Genomic DNA, 19283 nt, shown 5'->3' with positions numbered 1-19283 from the left:
AGGGAGAAGACACATTGACAGGGATTCTATAGCATTTTGCTGGCATTAAAACAGAAGAGATGCTGAACACTTTATCCCTTGTCACGCTCCCAACCAAGTAAGGCAAACCAGATCCAAGTCCCTGCAATGGATTTATTATTTAATACCAGTATGTAACAAGACCCAGCTCCCGCTAACAAAGTTTGACAGAAGATAAGTAACCATCCAGCCACAAGCGCTGCAAGAATCACACCAGACAATTAAACAGCCCTTCCAAAAATAGCCTACCTGACCTGCTACCACTCCTGACTATCAATCCAGCTCTCCCTGCAGAGAAGCTGCTACAGTTGAGTCAAACCTCAAAATACTCCCTCAAAATAGAGCTGAACCGGTGCCTGTCTGTAAGCGATCCTCCCCTTCCTCAATTTAGATCGCTCAGAAACCTTCACAGAGAGAAAAATCACTACGTGTCAAGGCAGAGCAGAGACAGATATTGATGGCAACAACGACAGCAGTGGAGGGAAGGCTGCAAAACCCGGGGAGCAGCGAGAGGGAGCTGAGGGGAAGGCACAGGCAGTGCCCAGGCATCGTCAGCACAAGGTCACTGGGGAACTCAAGAGGTTTGGTAAGAAATTAGGAGTTTGAAGTCTTCACAGTTGCTCTGTTGGCGCTTTCCAATTTATCTCCAGTGCATAGGAATGCCACACAGCACAGACTGGCTGCCTGCGTGGGCACCCAGGGCTCTGCCTGCACCCCATGGGGCTTCCAGCACCCCCCGTGCTGCCTCCCCCACAATCTCCCCCCTTGGCTCTGCTGATTCCCAGCTCCCTTACAGAGTGCTGTTTCACAGTGAGGAGCTGATCCTCAGCTGCTGAGGATGAGGTGGGCTCTGTGCCACAGGCTCCTCATCTCGGGTTTTGTAACCCCCACGCTGCCTCGTTTCACCCCAGAGCCTGCACACAGCCACACTTGCCTTCCAGCTCTTGGGGAAAAGGTTGTAACTGGGTATGGTGACACCAGAGAGACTGGATGTCACCTCCCCCAGACACACAGCTGAGTTACCCCCTGCCCTAACAGAGCAGGATGCTCCATCAGTCACGTAGATGCAAATAACTTTTAAAAATGACAGTTTCATACACATTACACAAAGACCTGAAATGCATCATTTGACCCTTCATTTAAGCCCTTAGATTTTTTTCAAAGGCTGTATAATTTTCATTCCTCTGCCAGTGAAAGTCTCTTACAGGAAGTTTCTCCACAGTTTCCGTGTTGCTTCAGCACAGCCCGAGCCTGGGCCACAGAGCTCCACCAGGAGCCCCAGGAAGGGACCAGGGCCACCAGAACTGTCCTGCCAGGATGTGCCACCTCCTGTCCAGCTCACCAGCAGCAGGGGGGACACCAGAGCTGGCAGTTGCCAAAGGACAGCGTGGCAGCAGCACGGGAGCCCAAGGAGCACCCTGATCCGCAATTCCACGTGGAATGGGGTAATTATCCCTCCTTCCCCCTCCAGGAACAGCCACAAGGCAGCAGTGGGATGGGATCTGACAGCACAGCTGAGCTCTGCTCCTCGGGAGGGAAGACATCAGGGAACAGCACACGAGTGTCACCAAGGAGCCCCAGTCTGACCACACAGAGGCCAGAGGTTCCTGCCAAGATGTGCCATTATCGAGTACAAACAGGTGATTGGAGTGTCTGAGCACACTCCACTGTCAGGTCAGACTGTCCTTCCAGGGCATCACCCCCCAGGCTGTCCTGCTTCCCCCTCCAGCAGCTCCTTCCCCCCTTCTGCCACAGAGGGGCTTCCCTGCACACCCCAACAAACACCAGCAGCTTCAACAGCAGAGGCCATGTGGGGTTGTTGTATCCAAGTCATCACCAACCACCACTTCTCTGAGCTGTTTCAGCACAGGTTTGTGCAGTCTCTCTGGGCACAAGCCTCGCTCCCTGGGTTGGCAGCAGCACCCCCAGCACTCTCTGCTGGGTGGACCCAACACGGCTCCTCCACCGACAGCCTTGAGGAGGCCGAGCCACAAACCCCTGCAATTAAGCTGCTTGTTCCAGTGTAATGGCTTGGCAGGGCCTGGACAGCAAATAAAACCTGAGCAGGACAAGACCTGAATGTGCAATAACCCGATCAAAGGCACAGCTGTCCTGACAGGCAGCCACCTCCCACAGCCACTGCAGAGCAATTAAGAGCCCAAGCATCTCCACAGCAGTGGAAGATGAGATACGAGCTCTTTGTTAGACATCCATTGGCCCTGGCTCGTTAGAGGAAAAGCACATCACAAAATGGCCAATAAACTGGGATTTAAACCTAAGCAACAATAGCCACATACAGACACCTCTGCTACAAAAATACCAGGTGATTCCACAGCTCCAGCAACCCCAGCACGCAGGCACATGCCCATCAGCACTTCCATACTTCAGGATCACATACCTGCCCCAGAAAATTCATGACTAAGAGAAGCTGCTTGACCCCAGCTCTCCTGACAGTTTGGGTTTAGCCTTGTAATAAATGGACGGGTGATAACAGATCCCCAAAATCTGTGGGATGTTCTAACAACAGAAGATCATGATCCTGAGAGTGCCCATCCCAACACAGGTGCCCTGTGGAGCCAAGCCATGGGTACCTCCAGTCTGGCTCCAGCCCACCAGCATTTTTGTTTCCTAAACTGTCTTCCCAAAGCCAAAAGCTTTAGCACCCTGTGCAAGTCAGCAGGGAGCTGACAGCTATTATTTTGGGAGTCTCCATATGGACCCATTGCAGCATCCTGCTGCTCTAATTTAGGGCACAGGCTGACGGGGAGGGGATGCTGCTTCCACCTCCAGAGGATGTGCATCTTGGAGCACCTTCCAGTCCCTAGAGGGGTTTCAGGAGAGATGGAGAGGGTCTTTGGCAGCTGTGGCTTCCCCACTGCTGGAAGTGTCCAAGGCCATGTTGGATGGGCTTGGAGCACCCTGGGCTGGTGGAAGGTGTCCCTGCCCATGGCAGAGGGTGGCACTGGATGGGCTTTGGGGTCCCTTCCAACCCAGCCAGCACCACCATCCCACTGGTCCCCCAGCATTCTCCTGAGTGTCCCCAGCACGGGGCAAGGAGGGCAGCCCAGCCTGGGAGCCCTTTGCTTCTGCCTTCAGAGGGGACCAGATGGGCCACGTTATTTTGAACCCTCTCTAAGTGCTGACACACCACTGCTCCCTCACATGACTGTCCTCTTGCTTTTTAAAGAAGTTTTCTTGTTTCGCTCTGACATGGTGGAAGCAAAATTACAGCCAAGGCAGCAGCGATAAGGGAGGAACTTGCTGCTCAGCCTGAGGCACCCGATTCAGGAATAAGATAAGTCCCCAGGCCTCAGAGCCAGGAAGGGGCCCCTGCTCCTGGGGCTGGGGGGGATGCAGGGCAGCCCCTCCACCAAAACAGAAAAGACTTGCTGATTCCAAACCCCCAGGGAGCAGAAAGAGGTCCAGGAAAGGGTGAAATGACCACAATTCCAAGTTGGTTGTGTAGTGGAGCATCCAGAAGTCAGTCAGCAGGTACCTGCTGGAGTTGGTATTCCTTTACAAGAATCCCAGCCTTATAATTTCTGCAATTAAAAAGGGAGTTCTTCTACCATGAGCTAAAATAGAAGTTTTTGTCACAAATTACCAGCTTTCACTCCTCTCATACCTGAGCTTAAACTGAAACTTAAATGGAAATTTACAGGAGAATGAGAAAGTGAGTCAGCCTGCCCTTCCCAACAGGCATTTATTTTCATCCTCTCGGACTCAGTTAATAGTAACAGCAGAGAAATTAAGTTTATTCCAAATTTACAAAGCCCAGAAGAGGGGAGGAGGCTTTGGAAGGAACTCCATCACCCCAGGGACCATTGGCAGCACCGGGATTTGCTGCTGGCCAGGGATGCTGTGCTGTGGCTCCTGTCCCCATCCCAGCAGGATGCAGGGAGGGCTCCCCGCCCTGTGGGACCTGCCCCCACGGCAGAAGGTGCCACAGTGTGTTATGTCACCCGTGTTATCCCACTTTTCCCACCCACACGAGCGAGCCACACTCACACCAGCCTGGGGAAAGGGCCGAGCGACCTCGCAGAGAAATGAACCTCTTAACTCAGAACCTGCTGGGCCAAACTGCAGCCAAGGGAAGGCAGAGGGTCTGAGGCCAAAAACAGCTGGAGATTTCCAACCTCCCTTTGGGAAAGGAACAACAACCACTGACAGGGAAACCTTCGATGGAAGAAAAGCAGATCTTCCCCTGATGCAGAGCAGGACCCAGGCAGGGGGAGGAGATGCTCCCCAGGAGAACCAGCCCCAGGTTCTCCATAGCCCAGGTGAGCAGGGGGCCAGGGGCAGCTTGCAGGGCTGGAGAAATGGTCACACCTGCCCAACACAAACCTCACTGACAGAGCCACTGCCCTCAACGCCCCACCAGCGCCGGCCTCACCTCTTGAGCCGTACCAGTGCAGAGTGTGGGGCGAGAGCCAGCCCAAGAGCATGGAGGCTTGCTCTCATTTTGTACTTGTGCAAACTGACAACGCGGAAGAAACAAAAAAAAAAAGCGTCCAAAATACATTTCAAAGCACCTTATTCCCAAGCAGCTGCAGAGCTGAGGTGCAGGAGACACACTGCAAAGCTTCCTACCTTGCTACATGTCTCCTGGGTATTTAGGTCAACAGAGGGGCTGCTGGTAGAGCAGAAAAATCCTTTTAGGTATATAATAAGGGAGAATTTAATTGTGCTCCAAGGTGGAGAGACACAAGCCATTTGTCATGCAGCATTTGCTGACAGGACATGTCCACAGCCCAGCCCTCGCCTCCTTCACTGCGGAGCCAGAGCTGCAAACAAAGGAATTCAACCCCAAAGTGTTTGGCACCAAAACAGATATTCCCCCAGCTGCAGGGAGAGAAGAGATCTGAACTATAGTTTAAAGTTGTTTTCAAAAAATTCTCTACGAGGGTTCAACACCCAACCAAAATGCAAATCACCACCACGGCTTCCTGAGCAAATGAGCTATTGCTGCATTTTTTCCAGTCCGGCAGCATCTTGCTCTGAAGATCTAATAGCAGCCCTACTGAGCAGCAGCTAATTAAAGCCTTTCCTCCTGCCAAAACCCCAGATTCAGAGTCTCTAAATGACCCAGTAAGTGAGACTTTTTCCACCTCAGAAGCCCTGGGAGACACCAGGTCAGCAGCTCTGTCCTTGCCGCTGCTGTGGCTGTGCACGGGCCGTGCCCTCCCCAGCGATGTGCCTCAGGCAGAGGCACCACGGACTGACCCCCGCTCCTCTGCCAGACCCACAAGCCTTGTTTCCAGAAGATTCTGGCCCTGAGGCACCTCTCCATCAAGACAAGAGAGCAAGACAAATTTGGAAGCTAATGGACTGAGCGATTGGAGACGGTCCTGAGACGCATGATCACACAAATGTGAATTAGCTCAGTTCTAGAGCCCTTCCTGGGGCAGGAAGCAGCACAATCTCCTGTGACAGGTTCAGGGGGGGACAGACAGGTCCTGTTCAGCCCTTCTTCCCCTTACACTCAGAGATGTCCCCTCTTGGCAGCTCCACCATCCTCAGAAACCCACCGTCATTTACAGCTGCTCCATGAAAGGGCTCCAATTAGACCCCTCCCAAAGGCAAGTTATTCCATCAAACTCATCAGAAGCCAAGTGATCATGGAGGTGTCGATGCCTCCCCCATCAGGGCTGGTTTCCCAAGGAGCCCATCCAAACTCCAGAACAGGCCAAAAACAAAGCCCCCACCAAAGCCCATCCCCACCATCACCACACAGCTGAGGTTTCTCCACAGCAAAAACGGTGCCAAACCTCCAGACAGCCTATAAATAATCATTGTGGGGGGATCACTTCAAGCTGTGCATAAATCTTCCAGGTGACAATGCATTGGCTTATCCTGAGTGACAGTGACTGCTGGGGACGGAGGGGCTCCTGTGCTGGCAGTGCCACACGGGCACGGTCACGGCGCCTCTGCCTCGAAATGTGGACACACAGATGCACCAGATCTATCCCCCCTCTTGGAAGGCAGCCTTCCTCCTCTTGGCTACCCTCAGTTAAGGGCGAGTTATGGAGTGTTGCCAACTATTTTTCCTAAGCCAAGTTAAAGTATTTAGTGTGATGAAAGCAAAGAAAAGAAAAGACCGAAAAACAAACCCCTCAGCCTCTCGGGGCAGGCACAGCACTAACAGCCTTGACAAGCACCGTCATTTTGCTTACAAGGCAAGTGCTAAAGGTCCCCACCAAGTAGAACAGGGAGCTGTAACCGTCTCTGAATCAGCCTCTCCAAACCACGGCGCTGGGAAAGGCAACAGATCTGGAGACACGGTAAATAATGACTTTGCACTGCGTCAGGAGCTAATCCACTCAGTGATGCAAATGAAATTCGTGGGCCACTTCCCCCTCACTCCGGCTTCTCACTGATATTATAAAACAGTCTTTGCATTGACTCCTGACTTCATTCTATGTCACCACTGAAGCTGCATGAAGCCATTCAGAAGAGCCAGGACAACTTTCACTCCTCTTCACAACCTCACTCTCTCATTCTTCTGCTATAATTGGAAATCATGAAAATGCATTTGTTCATGTGCTTGGAGTGTCAGCTATTGAAAGTGCTTCTGCTCTCTGTTCAGACATCAGAATAAAGGTATTTAACTGTTCCCCCCCCCCCGAAGGTGAAGCTATTACTGCTGCATCCTTTCAGATGGCAACAAAAGATGGGGAGGAATCGACCAGCAGGATCAGCTGGAACGCACCGGCGTCACAGCGTGAGGAAGAGGAGGAGCAGCTGAAGGCTGAGATTTAGACATCAGAATCTTTTTTAGCTTCCCTGCTGCTGACTAAATATCAAATGTAGGAAGACGGGATCAGAACTACAAGAGACTGAAGATTTTAAACATAGAATCATAGAATCCCAGAATAGTTTGGACTGGAAGGGACTTGAAAGCTCATCTTGTTCCAATTCCCTGCCATGGGCAGGGACACCTTCCACTATCCCAGGCTGCTCCAAGCCCCATCCAACCTGCCCTTGGACATTTCCAGGGATGGGGCAGCCACAGCTTCTCTGGGCACCCTGTGCCAGGGCCCCAGCAACCTCAAAGGGAAGAATTTCACCCCAATATTCTATTAACCCTGTCCTCTGGCAGTGGGAAGCCATTCCCCTTATCCTCTAACTCCATTCCTTCTCCCAAGTCCCTCTCCAGCTCTTCTGGAGCCCCTTTAGGCATTGGAAGATGCTCCAAGATCTCCCTGGATCCTTCTCTTCTCCAGGGGAACCCCCCCCAGCTCTCCCAGTCTGGCTCCAGAGCAGAGGGGCTGCAGCCCTGGGAGCAGCTCCAGGGCCTCCTCTGGACCTGCTCCAGCACATCCATGTCCACAAACACAAGTCCTGGCTGGCAGCAGAGGCAGAGCCACCCTGAGCAGGCAGCGACTGCTCCAGCCCAGCAGCTCCCAGGATCTCCCTGCAGAGACACCAGTTATCTCCTCATTTTCCCAACCACCCCAAAATCATGCACCCCTTATCTCCTGCTTAGAGAAGGAAAGCTTCCCTTGTTTCAGAGATTGCTCTGGGGAGGCAGTTCCCACCCATAGAGGAAAGCTCCAGTAGACTGAGTCTTTGGAAAAATCCAGATTTAAGTGGATGCAAAGAACCAATTTAAGAGAGCTGGGCCATAATGAGCCTCAGGTTTGCAAATCCAGTAATTTCCATGTACTGGAGCCTATTAATATGGGATCTTTTGGCAGGCACTGCCTTGTCCAGCTCAGATTAGCAGCGAGTATATTCTGCTTGTCAGATTTAAACAAGATGTATAAATCTGGCACAAAAGCAGGACCAAATATGGAAGCAAATTATTTAAACTGACAAGATGTAACTCAAAAGCATCAGGCACTCAGTAGCCAGTGCCCATCAGCTGGGGCAGAAAGGCTCCTGCTCTGGGCCACAGGAGTTAAACTCTGAAAGCAAGAGCTCACCTGTGCTCGCCTCAAACACTCCCTGCTTCCAGTATCATGCTGGATTGGGTTTTTTGGGTTTTTTACATGATGGGAAAAGCAGAATGTCTATAAACAGGTAAGGAAGTCAGCCCAAAATCCCTCAAAAGCAGACAGCTTGAGCAGAGCTGCAGCAGTGCCTCAGGTCAGTGCCATGGCACAGAGCCTTGGCCAGGCTGTGCCCACCCTTTTCCCTTCCCCAACACCGGATACACCGTGCAGGCAGCTCAGGGAGGGACAGAACCACAGCTCTGGCTAAACAGCATTTATCAGCAGCCAGAGCCAGCGCCCAGCCCGGGTCTGCCCAGCCTGGACAGCTGCCAGGAGAGAGGCACTCTGTGAACACGGAGAGCAGAGACCTCGCTCCCAGGAATTCCTTCCAGGAGGGTGGCACCCAGTCCTGTTCCCCTTTGTGAGGCAGAGCAGCCCCGGGGCTGCAGGGGATGCCCCTGCCCAGCACACGGTGCCCAGCAGACATGCCCAGCACGCAGAGCCCAGCAGCTGCCGAGGGAACAGCAGTGGGAGCAGCAGCTCCATCTGCACCCGATGCTGCGGGAGCAGAGCTGTCACGTCTCATGAAATGCATTTCCTTTCACAGGGAACCGGGATCAGCTGTCGGAAGCGATGGCAAGGGCTGACTTACTGCATGGAGAGGGACCCTGGGAGGGCTCATCGTGCCTCCTGCCCTATCAGTGAACGGGAGTAATCCTGAACAGCAGAAAAAGGAGTGTTGCTGGCAAGTTCTTAACTAGACAGACTTCAGGTGCCTACTCACAAGAACATTTTAATTTATTTTTCCAGTGGAGGCCAGTCTAAGAACAGCATGGATAAACCCTTCACAGCCTGCATCAAGGTAAACCCCACAGACCGGGACTGACCGTGGAAGAGCCACACAAGCCACCTCCAAGCAGGAGGAAACTGCTTGGCCAGAGCCATCCCATCAGCTGGTCCAGCCAAGCCTCGGCCACACGCAGGGGAGGACACATTTGGGGTGCCCAGAGCAGGAGCTCGCAGGGCACAGCTCCCTGTTACCCCACAGACACTCTGAGAGCTGCAGCTGCCCCTCACCACGCTCAAAGCCCTTTGCTGTCCCACAGCTCCTTGGGATGGGATACCGAGAGGGATCAGAGCATTGCCCGGGAGAGACCCTACAGCTGCTGTTCACACCGTGCCTGCAGGATCCTGATCACCCTGGTGAATCCAGCTGAGCACTCGGCTGTCCCTGCCCCTGCCCAGCTCAGGTGCAGCTCAGCAGGAGCAGGTTGTGGCTGGGAATGCCACCTGCCCTTCCCAGGAACAGCTACAGCCAGCACAGCTCCTTCTGGGAATTGCCTCTGCTTAACCCAAAGCACTTGGCTGCTCCCGAGCACCACCCCCCTGGAGCTTTCTTCCCATCCCCCCCACCCCTCCTATGGCTTTTGGGGAAAAACTGACTTCTGGTGCTGGCTGCTGTGGGCTGGCAGGACAGGGCCAGCCAGGGTCACATCCCTCCCTTCCCTGCTGGGGCTGAAGAGCTCCAGAGAGATTTTCACCTTTGTCCATCGGGTCAGTGTCTGGAAAACTCAGGCATGTGTCATTTTACATCCCTGGTGTTCTTATCAGCTCTCTGCCTCCAGGGGCTCCTGGCCAAGGCACAGAGGCCACCAACACCAGCCCAGTCCCCCTCCAAGGAGCGCAGTGGCTTTGTTTTCTGGGTATGGGACAACAGCAAGCCAGGGGATGAACAAGCCTTTGGCCAGGCTGCATTTCCTACAGCATCACCTGAAGAGCCTGGAGGGGCTCTGGAGCACTCCCTGCTCTCTCTGCCCTCTCACCTCACCCAGCTCTGGGGACATCACACCTATCACCAGTGTGGAGGGGGCTTTTGGGGCAGCACACAAAGCAACCCCAGGACACAGCAGTGGCAACCCAGGGCTGCTCCCAGGACCCCCACACAAGGACTCCTTCCCTTTTCCAAAGGCAACCTCAGCCCTCAAAGAGCAGGAGGAACACGCTGCCCAAAGACCTGCAATTACTCCTCCCCTGCAGGGAGCTTCTTACTCACCTTTTCCAAATGGCTCTGAGCTGTGGACTTTCAGAATAATGATTCATGAATCCCCTCTGCTGGAGGGATTAACTGCTCCCTCCACCACACTCCCAGCTGCCCTCTGGGACTGAGCTGGACCACAGGCACACAAAGGCGACCAGCCCACGGTGGGGTCTGGCAGGTCCACAGCTCTCTGCTAGCACACAGCACTAATCGTCTCACAGCTGGCTCCTGCAGGAAAAATCCACCCAGCCACTTCTCCTGAACAAAATCCCATCCCACCCACCATTCTAAACATCCCCTCTCGTTACCACAAGCTCCAATCCAGACCAGGGGATGGCACTTCCACCTTCCCTTTCTGATTGCACACGTTACAAGGAGGTGTTTCAAGCAGTTCTGCCCTCAGCTAAATTACAGGCACAGCCAGAAGTTAATTTCTTAGTCACTGTGACCGTGCAACTTATTTGCTGATAGATCCGATGGGGGCCTCGATGGCATCGAGGAGCCTCTCCAGCCTTTTTAGGTGTTTGCCTGTTGAGCTGCAGGCAGGAGGAGGAGCCGTGCTGGCTGGGAGGGAGGGAGGGCAGCAGCCCACAGCAAGGGCTTGCACAACTCCTCTGCCTCGAGTTCCTCCATAAAACCCCAGCAGTTAACAGAATCCACACCAAGTCTGACAGCAGACTCAACCCCACCTCCTGTTCCACAGCAGATACCAAACCCTCGAGGTCTTGCTCTGTTTTGCAGCATCTTCTGCTGGTGCCAAGAGAGGTGAGCGCCCACCCACACCTCCCTGCCAGTGAAGGGTGCCCTACACACCCTTCCAGGAGCCCGTGTGCTGCAGGAATTTGTGGGATCACGAGTGTGAGCGAGCAGGCGTGCAGAAATGCCTGCACTGTTTGCTGAGAAGTCTCCTTAGAGACAGCCCAGGCATTAAATTCCCCAGGAAGTCTCGATAGCTGGAGGCTCACACAGCGGGGTGGTCTAACCTCTGCAGTGGAATCAGAGCTGGCAGGCACCAGGGAGACATCCTGCAAACCCTCCTGCCACCCCCAAGGCACCAACCCCTTGGGCAAGCCCTGTGCCCCTGTGCCCAGCTGCCACGGGTCAGCAGCAGATACCCCGGGAAGGAAGGAGACCACCCCGTTATCCGAGCCCCAGATCATTGGAGGATGACAGCTATCTCTGGAGATAAGAGGCAAAAACCTACCCTGCTAACAGCAGAGGGGGAGGGAAAGAGAAACCACTTCCACTGAGAGACTCAAGCGAGCCCTTCTGCACTGCAAGGAGATGTTGATGGGCCTGAACGCAGAGTGGCCCTTGCTGAGCCCCACAGCTGCAGCCTCAGCACTGCAGGAGGCTTCTGCAGGTCCAGATTTCCTCCAAAAATCTCCTTCCAAACCAGGTTTCCATCCCCAGCCCCTCCCCTGAGCCGCAGGTATCCAGCGCAGGAAAGAGCAGGATTAGGGAAGCGGGCTCAGGTGACAGGCTTTAAAAGCAGGCTGGGAAGGAGCACATCTTCCCACTTTCGCTGTCAGCTCTGTTTGCACTGCACTGTGCAGGACACAGCCCATCTGTGCAGCACGGGGCCCAGACCACTTCCCCTTTCTATCTGTACCTGCTCGCAGCGCTGCCCTGACATCGAGCACGGGGGTCCCACTGCCCCTGGCCCCGTGGCTCCAGCACCAAGAACTGCCTTATCCCCACGAGGCACACAAAAAACCCTCCCAAATCGTGTTTCCAGTTTCTGCAGCATTATATAATTAGCATCATTTGTGTTGCAAAAGTAATTGCAGTAACATTTTTAATTAGTCTATTTGAACACTAACATTTCTCCAGTGTGCATAATATGTTGACACGAAATTACTGGGTTTGAGGCAACTCTGAATGATTGGAGTTTGTTTTGCTTTTGTTTCTTACTTGCTTAATGCAGTCAGTAAGAGCCGGCAGTGCACGGTGAGAGCCCAGCCCGCTGCAGGGCTGCAGCGGAGAGCAAAGTGTGATGGGTTTCACTTCCGTCTGGAGGGCAGAGAGGGGGGAGGAAGGGTGGGTTGTGAAGGCTGAGAGCAAGACAGAAATGCTCTCTTGAAAGGTAAGGCCCGGGTGACGCTCTCCAGCTGCTCAGTTTTGGTCTCAGACGTTGAATGGTGAAAACGCAAAACACGACGAGGACGCTGGCCTTGGAGGACGGGGAGAGGAAGAGCTGGAGGGAGGAATCCTATTTGCTGTGAAGTTCAGAAAGATTTAATCTGAAGAGTATCTTTGCTTGCCGACTCATAAGCAGGGACAAGAAGCACACATTCTCCCCACAAAGTTACTGCATGAAATCCAAGCACCCATTACCAAACGATGCCTTTTTTTTTCCCCCCTCTTCTCTTAAGGAATCAAGATTTTCCTTTCCAAGATCTTTTCTACCTTGTACACGTGAGGCAATAACAGACACAGATTATTTTTTGCTCCCAAGTGTGAATCACATTACAGGGCTCCTCACCTCTGCAGGAACACCTCTGCCCAGGCCCCTGGGTGAGAGCCCAGCCCAGCCCAGCCGCTGCCACAGCCTCTCCTGCTCGAGCAAACAGCTCCTGGGGCCGTGTCCCCCTCACCAAACCTCCAACACAACCAGCACCCCCATCCACAGAGCGGCCAAGAGCTGCTTGGACAGCAGGACAAACAGACCCTGAGGATGCCAAGGGGGGAACACCAGCAGGACAGACAATGAGAAAGCTGCCAGTTCCCAGAAGCAGCACATTCTGACAATGAGAACAAGAACCTCACTCTTGACAGCCTTCAAGCCAGTTCCCTTTCCTTCACCATCCTCACAGCACTTCCCACATCGGCAGAACAGAGGCAGAAAGCCACCAGCTGTGACTGGCCACACGTTCCCTCCCCAGCACAGCCTGCAGATCCCTCCTCATGCGCTCCCTGGGAATGGAATGGGACAGATGGAGCCCAAAGTCCGGGAAGGGGAGAACATGTACACCCCCTTCTCTTTGTTATTGAGGAGTTCACGCACCTTCCAGCTGCAGCAGGGCCAGAAAGCCCCTCTGGGCTGGCAGGCAGCCAGGGCACAGGGAGCTCATCCCCCAGGCAGCTCCGGGCACATCCTCAGCACTCCAGCCTGCCCATCACATACTGACATGTTCTGTTAACCTGCAGCACCAGCCCTGCTCCTGTCCTCCCTCCTGCCCACACTGAAAGGCTTCGTGGCTTGGGAGAGAGAAGTTGGGCCAGGAAGTCTTCAGATGCACACGAGGATAAGGAGGGGATTGCATACAAGGATGAGAAGCAGATTAGCAGGCAATTAAGTGGCATTTGTGGTATCCATTAGTATTTCAAGATACAAAGAGTCAGTTTCTGCTTCTTCCTGCCAAAAGTCACAAGTAATGAGCTAATTAACAATCTAATTATTGCAAATGTCCTAGAAAGAAATCAGGGCACAGGTGAAAACCTACTTAGAGTGAGCACAGCAGTAGGAACAGCTGAGAGCCCAGACAGCCTTGTGCCTCAGCTGCAATTCCAGCCATCCCACGGAACAACAGGATAAGATACTCAGGGAAGTTGTGAAAAAGTTGAATTAAAGCTGCATTCAGCAAAGGGAGAGCTAGACCCCAACATCAGAGCTTACTGCCAGCCCTGTGGGGCTGAAGAGCCCCAAATAAAAGCCAGCCCTGGGGTTTTCTGCTTTCATGTCAGTATTTACCAAGTCCAACAGCAGCTGCAGCCCAATCTGTGGGGCACAACCCCAAAGCTGGTGGTACCCACAGGACCCCGTGCACCCACAGCTCCGGAGGAACAGCCTGACCCCCTGGCACAGGGCCAGCCCTGGCACCCCCAGCGCTGCCTGCCAGCACAGAAGGGCTGCACCCCCGGGGTGGCTGTGATCCCAGAGCAGATGGCAGAGGGAGCGACTTCTCGCTTGTGTTCACTCTCAACCCTGGCAGTGTCGTGCAGGGAGACACAGCGTGTCCTCCATCAGGGGCACCAGCTGCCCGTGCCCTCGCTGAGATGGGCATCGCCCCCACAGCTGCCCCACCAATGGCAGCACTTTCACCTGGGCACCCCAGCACCTCACAGAAGGGATGTCTGTGAAAATCCACCTGTCACTGACTGTAGGAAAGGAAGGACTGGGCTGTTCTACAGACCCAAATCCGCAACATTTCCTATTGCACAGGAAGAAGGTTTTCACGTCTGTAATACCAGAACAACCTGGAAAGTGGTTTCCTGAGGCAGAAAGGAATGTCACAGACCAATCACACACCCTTGGAGACATCACTGAGCACTGCTGGAAATGCTGCTGGGGTCACTGCAGCCTCACAAGGCTCCTGCCCCACAGCCCAGGGACACGACTGCTCTGCTCAGCATCTCCTGGGGGGAGGAAGACCCTCCACCTCTGCAGTGGCAACTCTGAGACCACCTTCATGGACCCACCTACTTGGCCTTGCACTGAGGGCTGATTTGATACTGGTTACAATCATGTAAGGACAAACCTTGAAGCAAGAGCACAGCTCCAGGTTTGGATAATAGTTCCTGACAGCTGGATGAGACTTGGAAAGGCTCCAGTTATCCAGCCCTGGATGCTATAAGGTAGAACTGAGCAAAGCTCTAGAAATACTGCAGGAAAACCCTGCCCTGCTAACACGTGGTCCCCTCCAGCTTCTCCAGCACACTCCAAATTTCAGGGACATTGTGTTTGCACAACTATGCCTGCGCCGTAAGGAGAGCAGGGAATTAACTGCCAGGTAAGCCTGGGAAGAGCCACGACAGAAATACAAGCTGCACAAAACTCCTCTGAGTAATGTGACTGAACTGTCCATGTGTGAAACCTCAGGTACCAGGGGAAGCTGTGACCTTGAGAAAGAGCCCTAGGACATGTTTCAGTCTCCATATCCGCTTTCCTCTGCCTGCCAACACCTGCCCGGGCCTTCGGGTGGGGGTTTGGGAGGCAGCAGGGAGATGGTTTTGGTATTTTAAGGTTACACTCCTAGGACAAGTGTTAAGGATGAGTAGCAGCATCATTTAAATTGGATTAGACTTACGCTGCCCGTACAAGCATCTGCGGAGATGCTCCTGAGAGCACCCGAGACAGAGCCCTCCTGCCTGCAGGTACAGCTGCCCCCGAGACCCAGAGCCACCCTGGCACCCCGAGCTTGGGCTCTGTGCCACACCACAACCCACACAGCTGCCAGGAGGAGCAGCTCTGGAGATATTAGAGCTCTACAGCCGGTTTGTTTTCATGCCAAATACCTCCACCTGGGATTCAGCCACCCGCCAAAATAAAACTCTGTCCCAAACATCCACAAGAGCAAAATTTCACTGCCAGCAGCTGCAAGCACCAGCCCCGTTTGAACCCCACAGCCAGACCTGGACCCCACACAGGTGGGACCCGCAGGGCAGGATGAGCTGCAGGCAGGAACAGCCTACAGCTGGGCTGGCAACGAGAGCAACCAGATAACGCCTGGTTAATTCATCCAAATTTCCCGAGAGGACATCACAAATCCCTAAAGAGCCCCTCCAGAATCCCAGCATTATCAGAACAAAGAATTCTGGTCGTAGTAACCCAGCTACTGCATCATATTTTGTTGTAAAGCCTCATTTCTCTCCCCAGCAACACAACTAAGCCATTCAAGTCCTTGCAGGCTGCGCAATTCCAGCCCTAGAGTAGCCCTCGCCCAGCCCGTTTGCCAGCCAAACACATGTTTTCCTGTTAAGTTCATTAAAAACAAAGTCCTCTCTGCCTTTTTCGGGGGATTTAGCTGAAGTCCTGGGTGCTTATCTCTAGAAACGAAACCCGACCGGCTTAAAGGCAGCGACCAGTTGCTCGGTTGATTAAAAAAATGACTAAGCTGCTTGCCCGGTTCCGCGGGGATGCTCGGGGACGGTGCCGCGGGGATGCTGCCCCCGGCCCCGCGGGGATATTCAGGGCCGATCCCGGGGGACGGATACGGTGTGTGGGTCCCCCCAGCCCCCCGGGCAGCGCGACACTCACCTTGACACTGGAAGCCCTGCTTGCCGAAGCCCCTGCGGAGAGAGAGGCGGGGTGAGACACCGGCACCGCGGCGCTGCGAGCCTGCCCGGCGCGGCCGGCGGGAGGAGCGGGGGGAGCAGGCACCGGGATGGGATGCGGCGGGACGAGGGGACACGGGACGGGAGGGGAAGGGATGCCCGGAGATGGGCGAGGATGAGCCCCACCGGGCTGGGCTCCGACGGGGACGGGCGTCCCGCCGAGCCGGGGGTCCCGCAGCGGGACGGGGGTCCCGCAGGGGGGGGTGCGGGGAGGTCCCCCGGGGGTCTCACCAGATGAAGTCGGTGCAGTGGCTGCAGAAGGTGGGCTGCTTGAAGAACCGCGCCGTGAACTTGTGGTTCTTCACCTCGTGCACGTTCTTCTGCCGCAGGGCGCCCTTGCGGGCGAAGCGCACCGGGCCCTCCTCGCCCTCGGGGGCCGGCGCTGCCGCCGGCGGCTCTGCCATGCTGTGCGGGGGCTGCCGGCCCGGGCCGGCCCGGTTATCTGCGCGGGGCTCGGTGCCCGCCGGGCCCGGTGCCGATCGGTGCCGCTCCCGCAGCCGGCGGGAGGCTCCGACACCCGCCCGCTCGGCCCCGCCCCCTCATCTACATACGGTGCCCGCCCCGCCCCTCATCTGCATCCCAGGCCACGCCCCTGGCTCTATCTGCATGACAAACCCCGCCCCCCGCTCGGCCGTGTTTTGCATGTCATTTGCATGGCGTGTCTCTCGGGGCGCAGTGGGCGGGGCCTCGCCTGCCGCCTCATTTGCATACATCATCTGCATCCGCGCGGTGATGCTGCCCCGGCCCCGCGGGGACCGCGGCGACACCACGGCCCCAGCCCGGCCCCGCAGGGACACGGTCCGCTCCCACTGCCCCTGCAGGCAGCGATGGAGCAGCGGGAGCGGTGCGAGACAGACACGCGGCAACAATGGCGGTAATCGCGGTGGGAACAACAACAGTAAAAACAACGATAAAACAGCCAGGGAAGTCCTGACTTCATGCCAGTTGTGGGGGCACCTACCTGATACCCACTGCAGATACTGACCCCGATACCCACTGCAGGGCCAGCAGTGACAATGACAGGTGTTCCCCGACTCCCTCAGGAGTGCCAGACCCCCCACTGCTAAGGCTGGAATTATTTTTTTTCTACCTTGATTTTCTGCACAACACGAGTCAGCAGCAGGAGCAGCGAGTCCAGAGGGATCCAGGCAGCAGCTCAGACCCAGTGGAGGGGCATGGCTCTGTGCCAGGCCAGCCACTGGAGTGACCATGGCTTGGGGGCAGCAGGACCACGGCCATGAGCAGCCCATGCAGGGCCACGCTCCCAGGGATCCCACAGAGCCACAGGGACACAAAGCTGACCAGCTCAGCGGTCCTCTCAGAATGATTTTTTAAACTTATGGTTGGAATAATGATCTTCTTTTACCCAACCCACTGCAAACACCTCAGCTGGCTGGCATGGAAGAGTTTTCCAAGCACATCCACCACCCATCTCTCTCCCTCCCTGCCGGCACTAACGGACACTGAAAACCATTTCCATCAGCCTTCTCTGACATTCAGGTCTCCCTGTGCCCACCTCGTGCTGCATCACCCTGGTCTGGGCACTGAGGAAATAAGAATTCAAATCAAAACAGGAGACAACTTCAATGGAAACATAACCACGAAAATAATTCCTTGAACAACAGATCTTTCTAAAATCTCATTTGTGGGATTTAATTCTGGCTCTGCAGCCACGTGATCCTTCCCCTTTTGAGGCCCAAGACCATCTCTGCTCTGCTGGGATCCATCCTACGTGCTCTTTCTCTGAAGAGAGCCCCGCTCTCTCCATGGAATTAAGTGCCCAGGAGGCTTTCTCAAAATAGGCCCAGGGCTGTTATTATGTGGCTGCTTTAAAAGGTTCATTACAGTAATAACACCGGCCTGTCCTGCTGATGTCACCCTCCTAGGAACAGGCAGGCTGGTACCAGCTCCCAGCACCGTCTGATTTTCCTCTAAGAAGGAGAAATAAATTGCAGGCATCCCTCCTCGTGCTGGGGAGGGAGCGAGGGGAAGGTCCCTGGCGTGCAGAGAGCGTGGGGGCTGCAGGTGACGCTTTCTGTGCCCATCACAGTGCCAGCCCTGCTACGGGGTCCCCACTGCCCCCCATTCACTGCGGGCTCACCCACAGAACCCTGCACAGCAGAAACAACTCCCCCTTCATGGAAAGGAACCGCAGCAATAATGGAAATAATAACGGGCTGTTTGGACTCCTGCCCTGTGGAATTCATGAGGAGAGTGCTGTGTTCCCCTCGGTGCTGCTGCACTGCACGTGGAGCCACACCAGGCTGAATTCTACTCCTTTTAGTTGTGAACTCTGGGCTTTGTCTCTTTCTCCTGTGTTGTTCCCATTTCCCTGCATGGCTGCTGCATGTGGAATGCAGAGAATGTGGCTTTAGTTTGCCCCATGAGTATCAATAATCATGATAACCATGCACAAACTTTTGTCACTGCTGGGCCAAGGAGTACAAAAGTCAGGTGCCAGTTGCTGTTCTCAGGGGATTGCTTTCTTCTTTCCTTAGTTTACATTATATTACCTTATTTTACCTTTTTCATAACTTGGTGCACTCTGAGTCACGTCATAGTAAAGGCAGGATTTTCATGACCACGTTAATTTTCACGGAAGCTGAGGATCCAGATCCCCTCAGCGCTTTGAAATGCCGGGATGAACATCCCATCAGCTCCTTCCTCTAAGGCAACTGTTATATTTATTAATGCAAGTGAAGTCCCCACAGGTGTGCCGAGGGACTAACACAACAAACAACCCTGAGCCGTCGCTCTCGGGGGAGCACAGTGGTGGAGCAGAGGGGAAATCAGCCCCGTTCATTCCCATCTCCATAAAACTGCAGGTTCTGGTGCTGCTTTCCCCTCCATCTGTACAGGAGGGCACCAAAACCCAGCCTATGGTGTGGGCAGATGGTGACTCCACTCCTTGGGGCTCTCCACGGAGCTGTCACCCCCAAGCTCGCCTTTTCCGGTGGATTTGCACCCTCCCTCCGCTGCCGGGGGAGGGACAGCAGCCCCGCTCGGCGGGAGACGGCGGGTGCAGGAGCAGCCTCCCAGAGAGACGTGATTCACATCCTGAGGAAGGGACCTCATCCTCCCACCCGGCAGCAGGAGCTGCTCTGGGGAAGGGAAGGTGCAGGGCTGGGCTGGGAAATGTGGGAGCAGAGAGCCCAGCGTGAGGCTGCAGGGTCAGGGGGCAGGACACCGGTGCTACAAACCCCTTCCCAAAATCCCCCAGCCCCGGCTAACAACCC

The 19283-nt window shown here is 54.8% G+C and overlaps 1 protein-coding gene across 2 annotated transcripts in view; it reads right to left on the bottom strand.

The window, feature by feature from the left end:
* Nucleotides 1-16499, bottom strand: part of PRKCB (protein kinase C beta) — a 94217-nt gene extending 77718 nt beyond the window's left edge. Inside the window, exons 1-2 of one of the 2 annotated variants that reach the window (XM_027897231.1) lie at nucleotides 16279-16499; nucleotides 15971-16002 (exon numbers count right to left, since the gene is read on the bottom strand). In XM_027897231.1, coding sequence (XP_027753032.1) covers nucleotides 15971-16002; nucleotides 16279-16451 — 205 coding nt within the window. In that variant the 5' untranslated portion in view covers nucleotides 16452-16499. The remainder of the gene's footprint in view (nucleotides 1-15970; nucleotides 16003-16278) is intronic. The other variant, XM_027897232.1, reaches the window with a different exon arrangement.
* Nucleotides 16500-19283: the final 2784 nt, after the last annotated feature.

This window comes from Empidonax traillii, unplaced genomic scaffold (assembly GCF_003031625.1).
Source record: "Empidonax traillii isolate 1590-97213 ecotype Southwest subspecies unplaced genomic scaffold, ASM303162v1 scaffold534:size827195, whole genome shotgun sequence".
Taxonomy (NCBI): Eukaryota; Metazoa; Chordata; class Aves; order Passeriformes; family Tyrannidae; genus Empidonax; species Empidonax traillii.
Note: the sequence above shows the minus strand (reverse complement) of the source record. Positions and strands in the feature narration are given on the sequence as shown.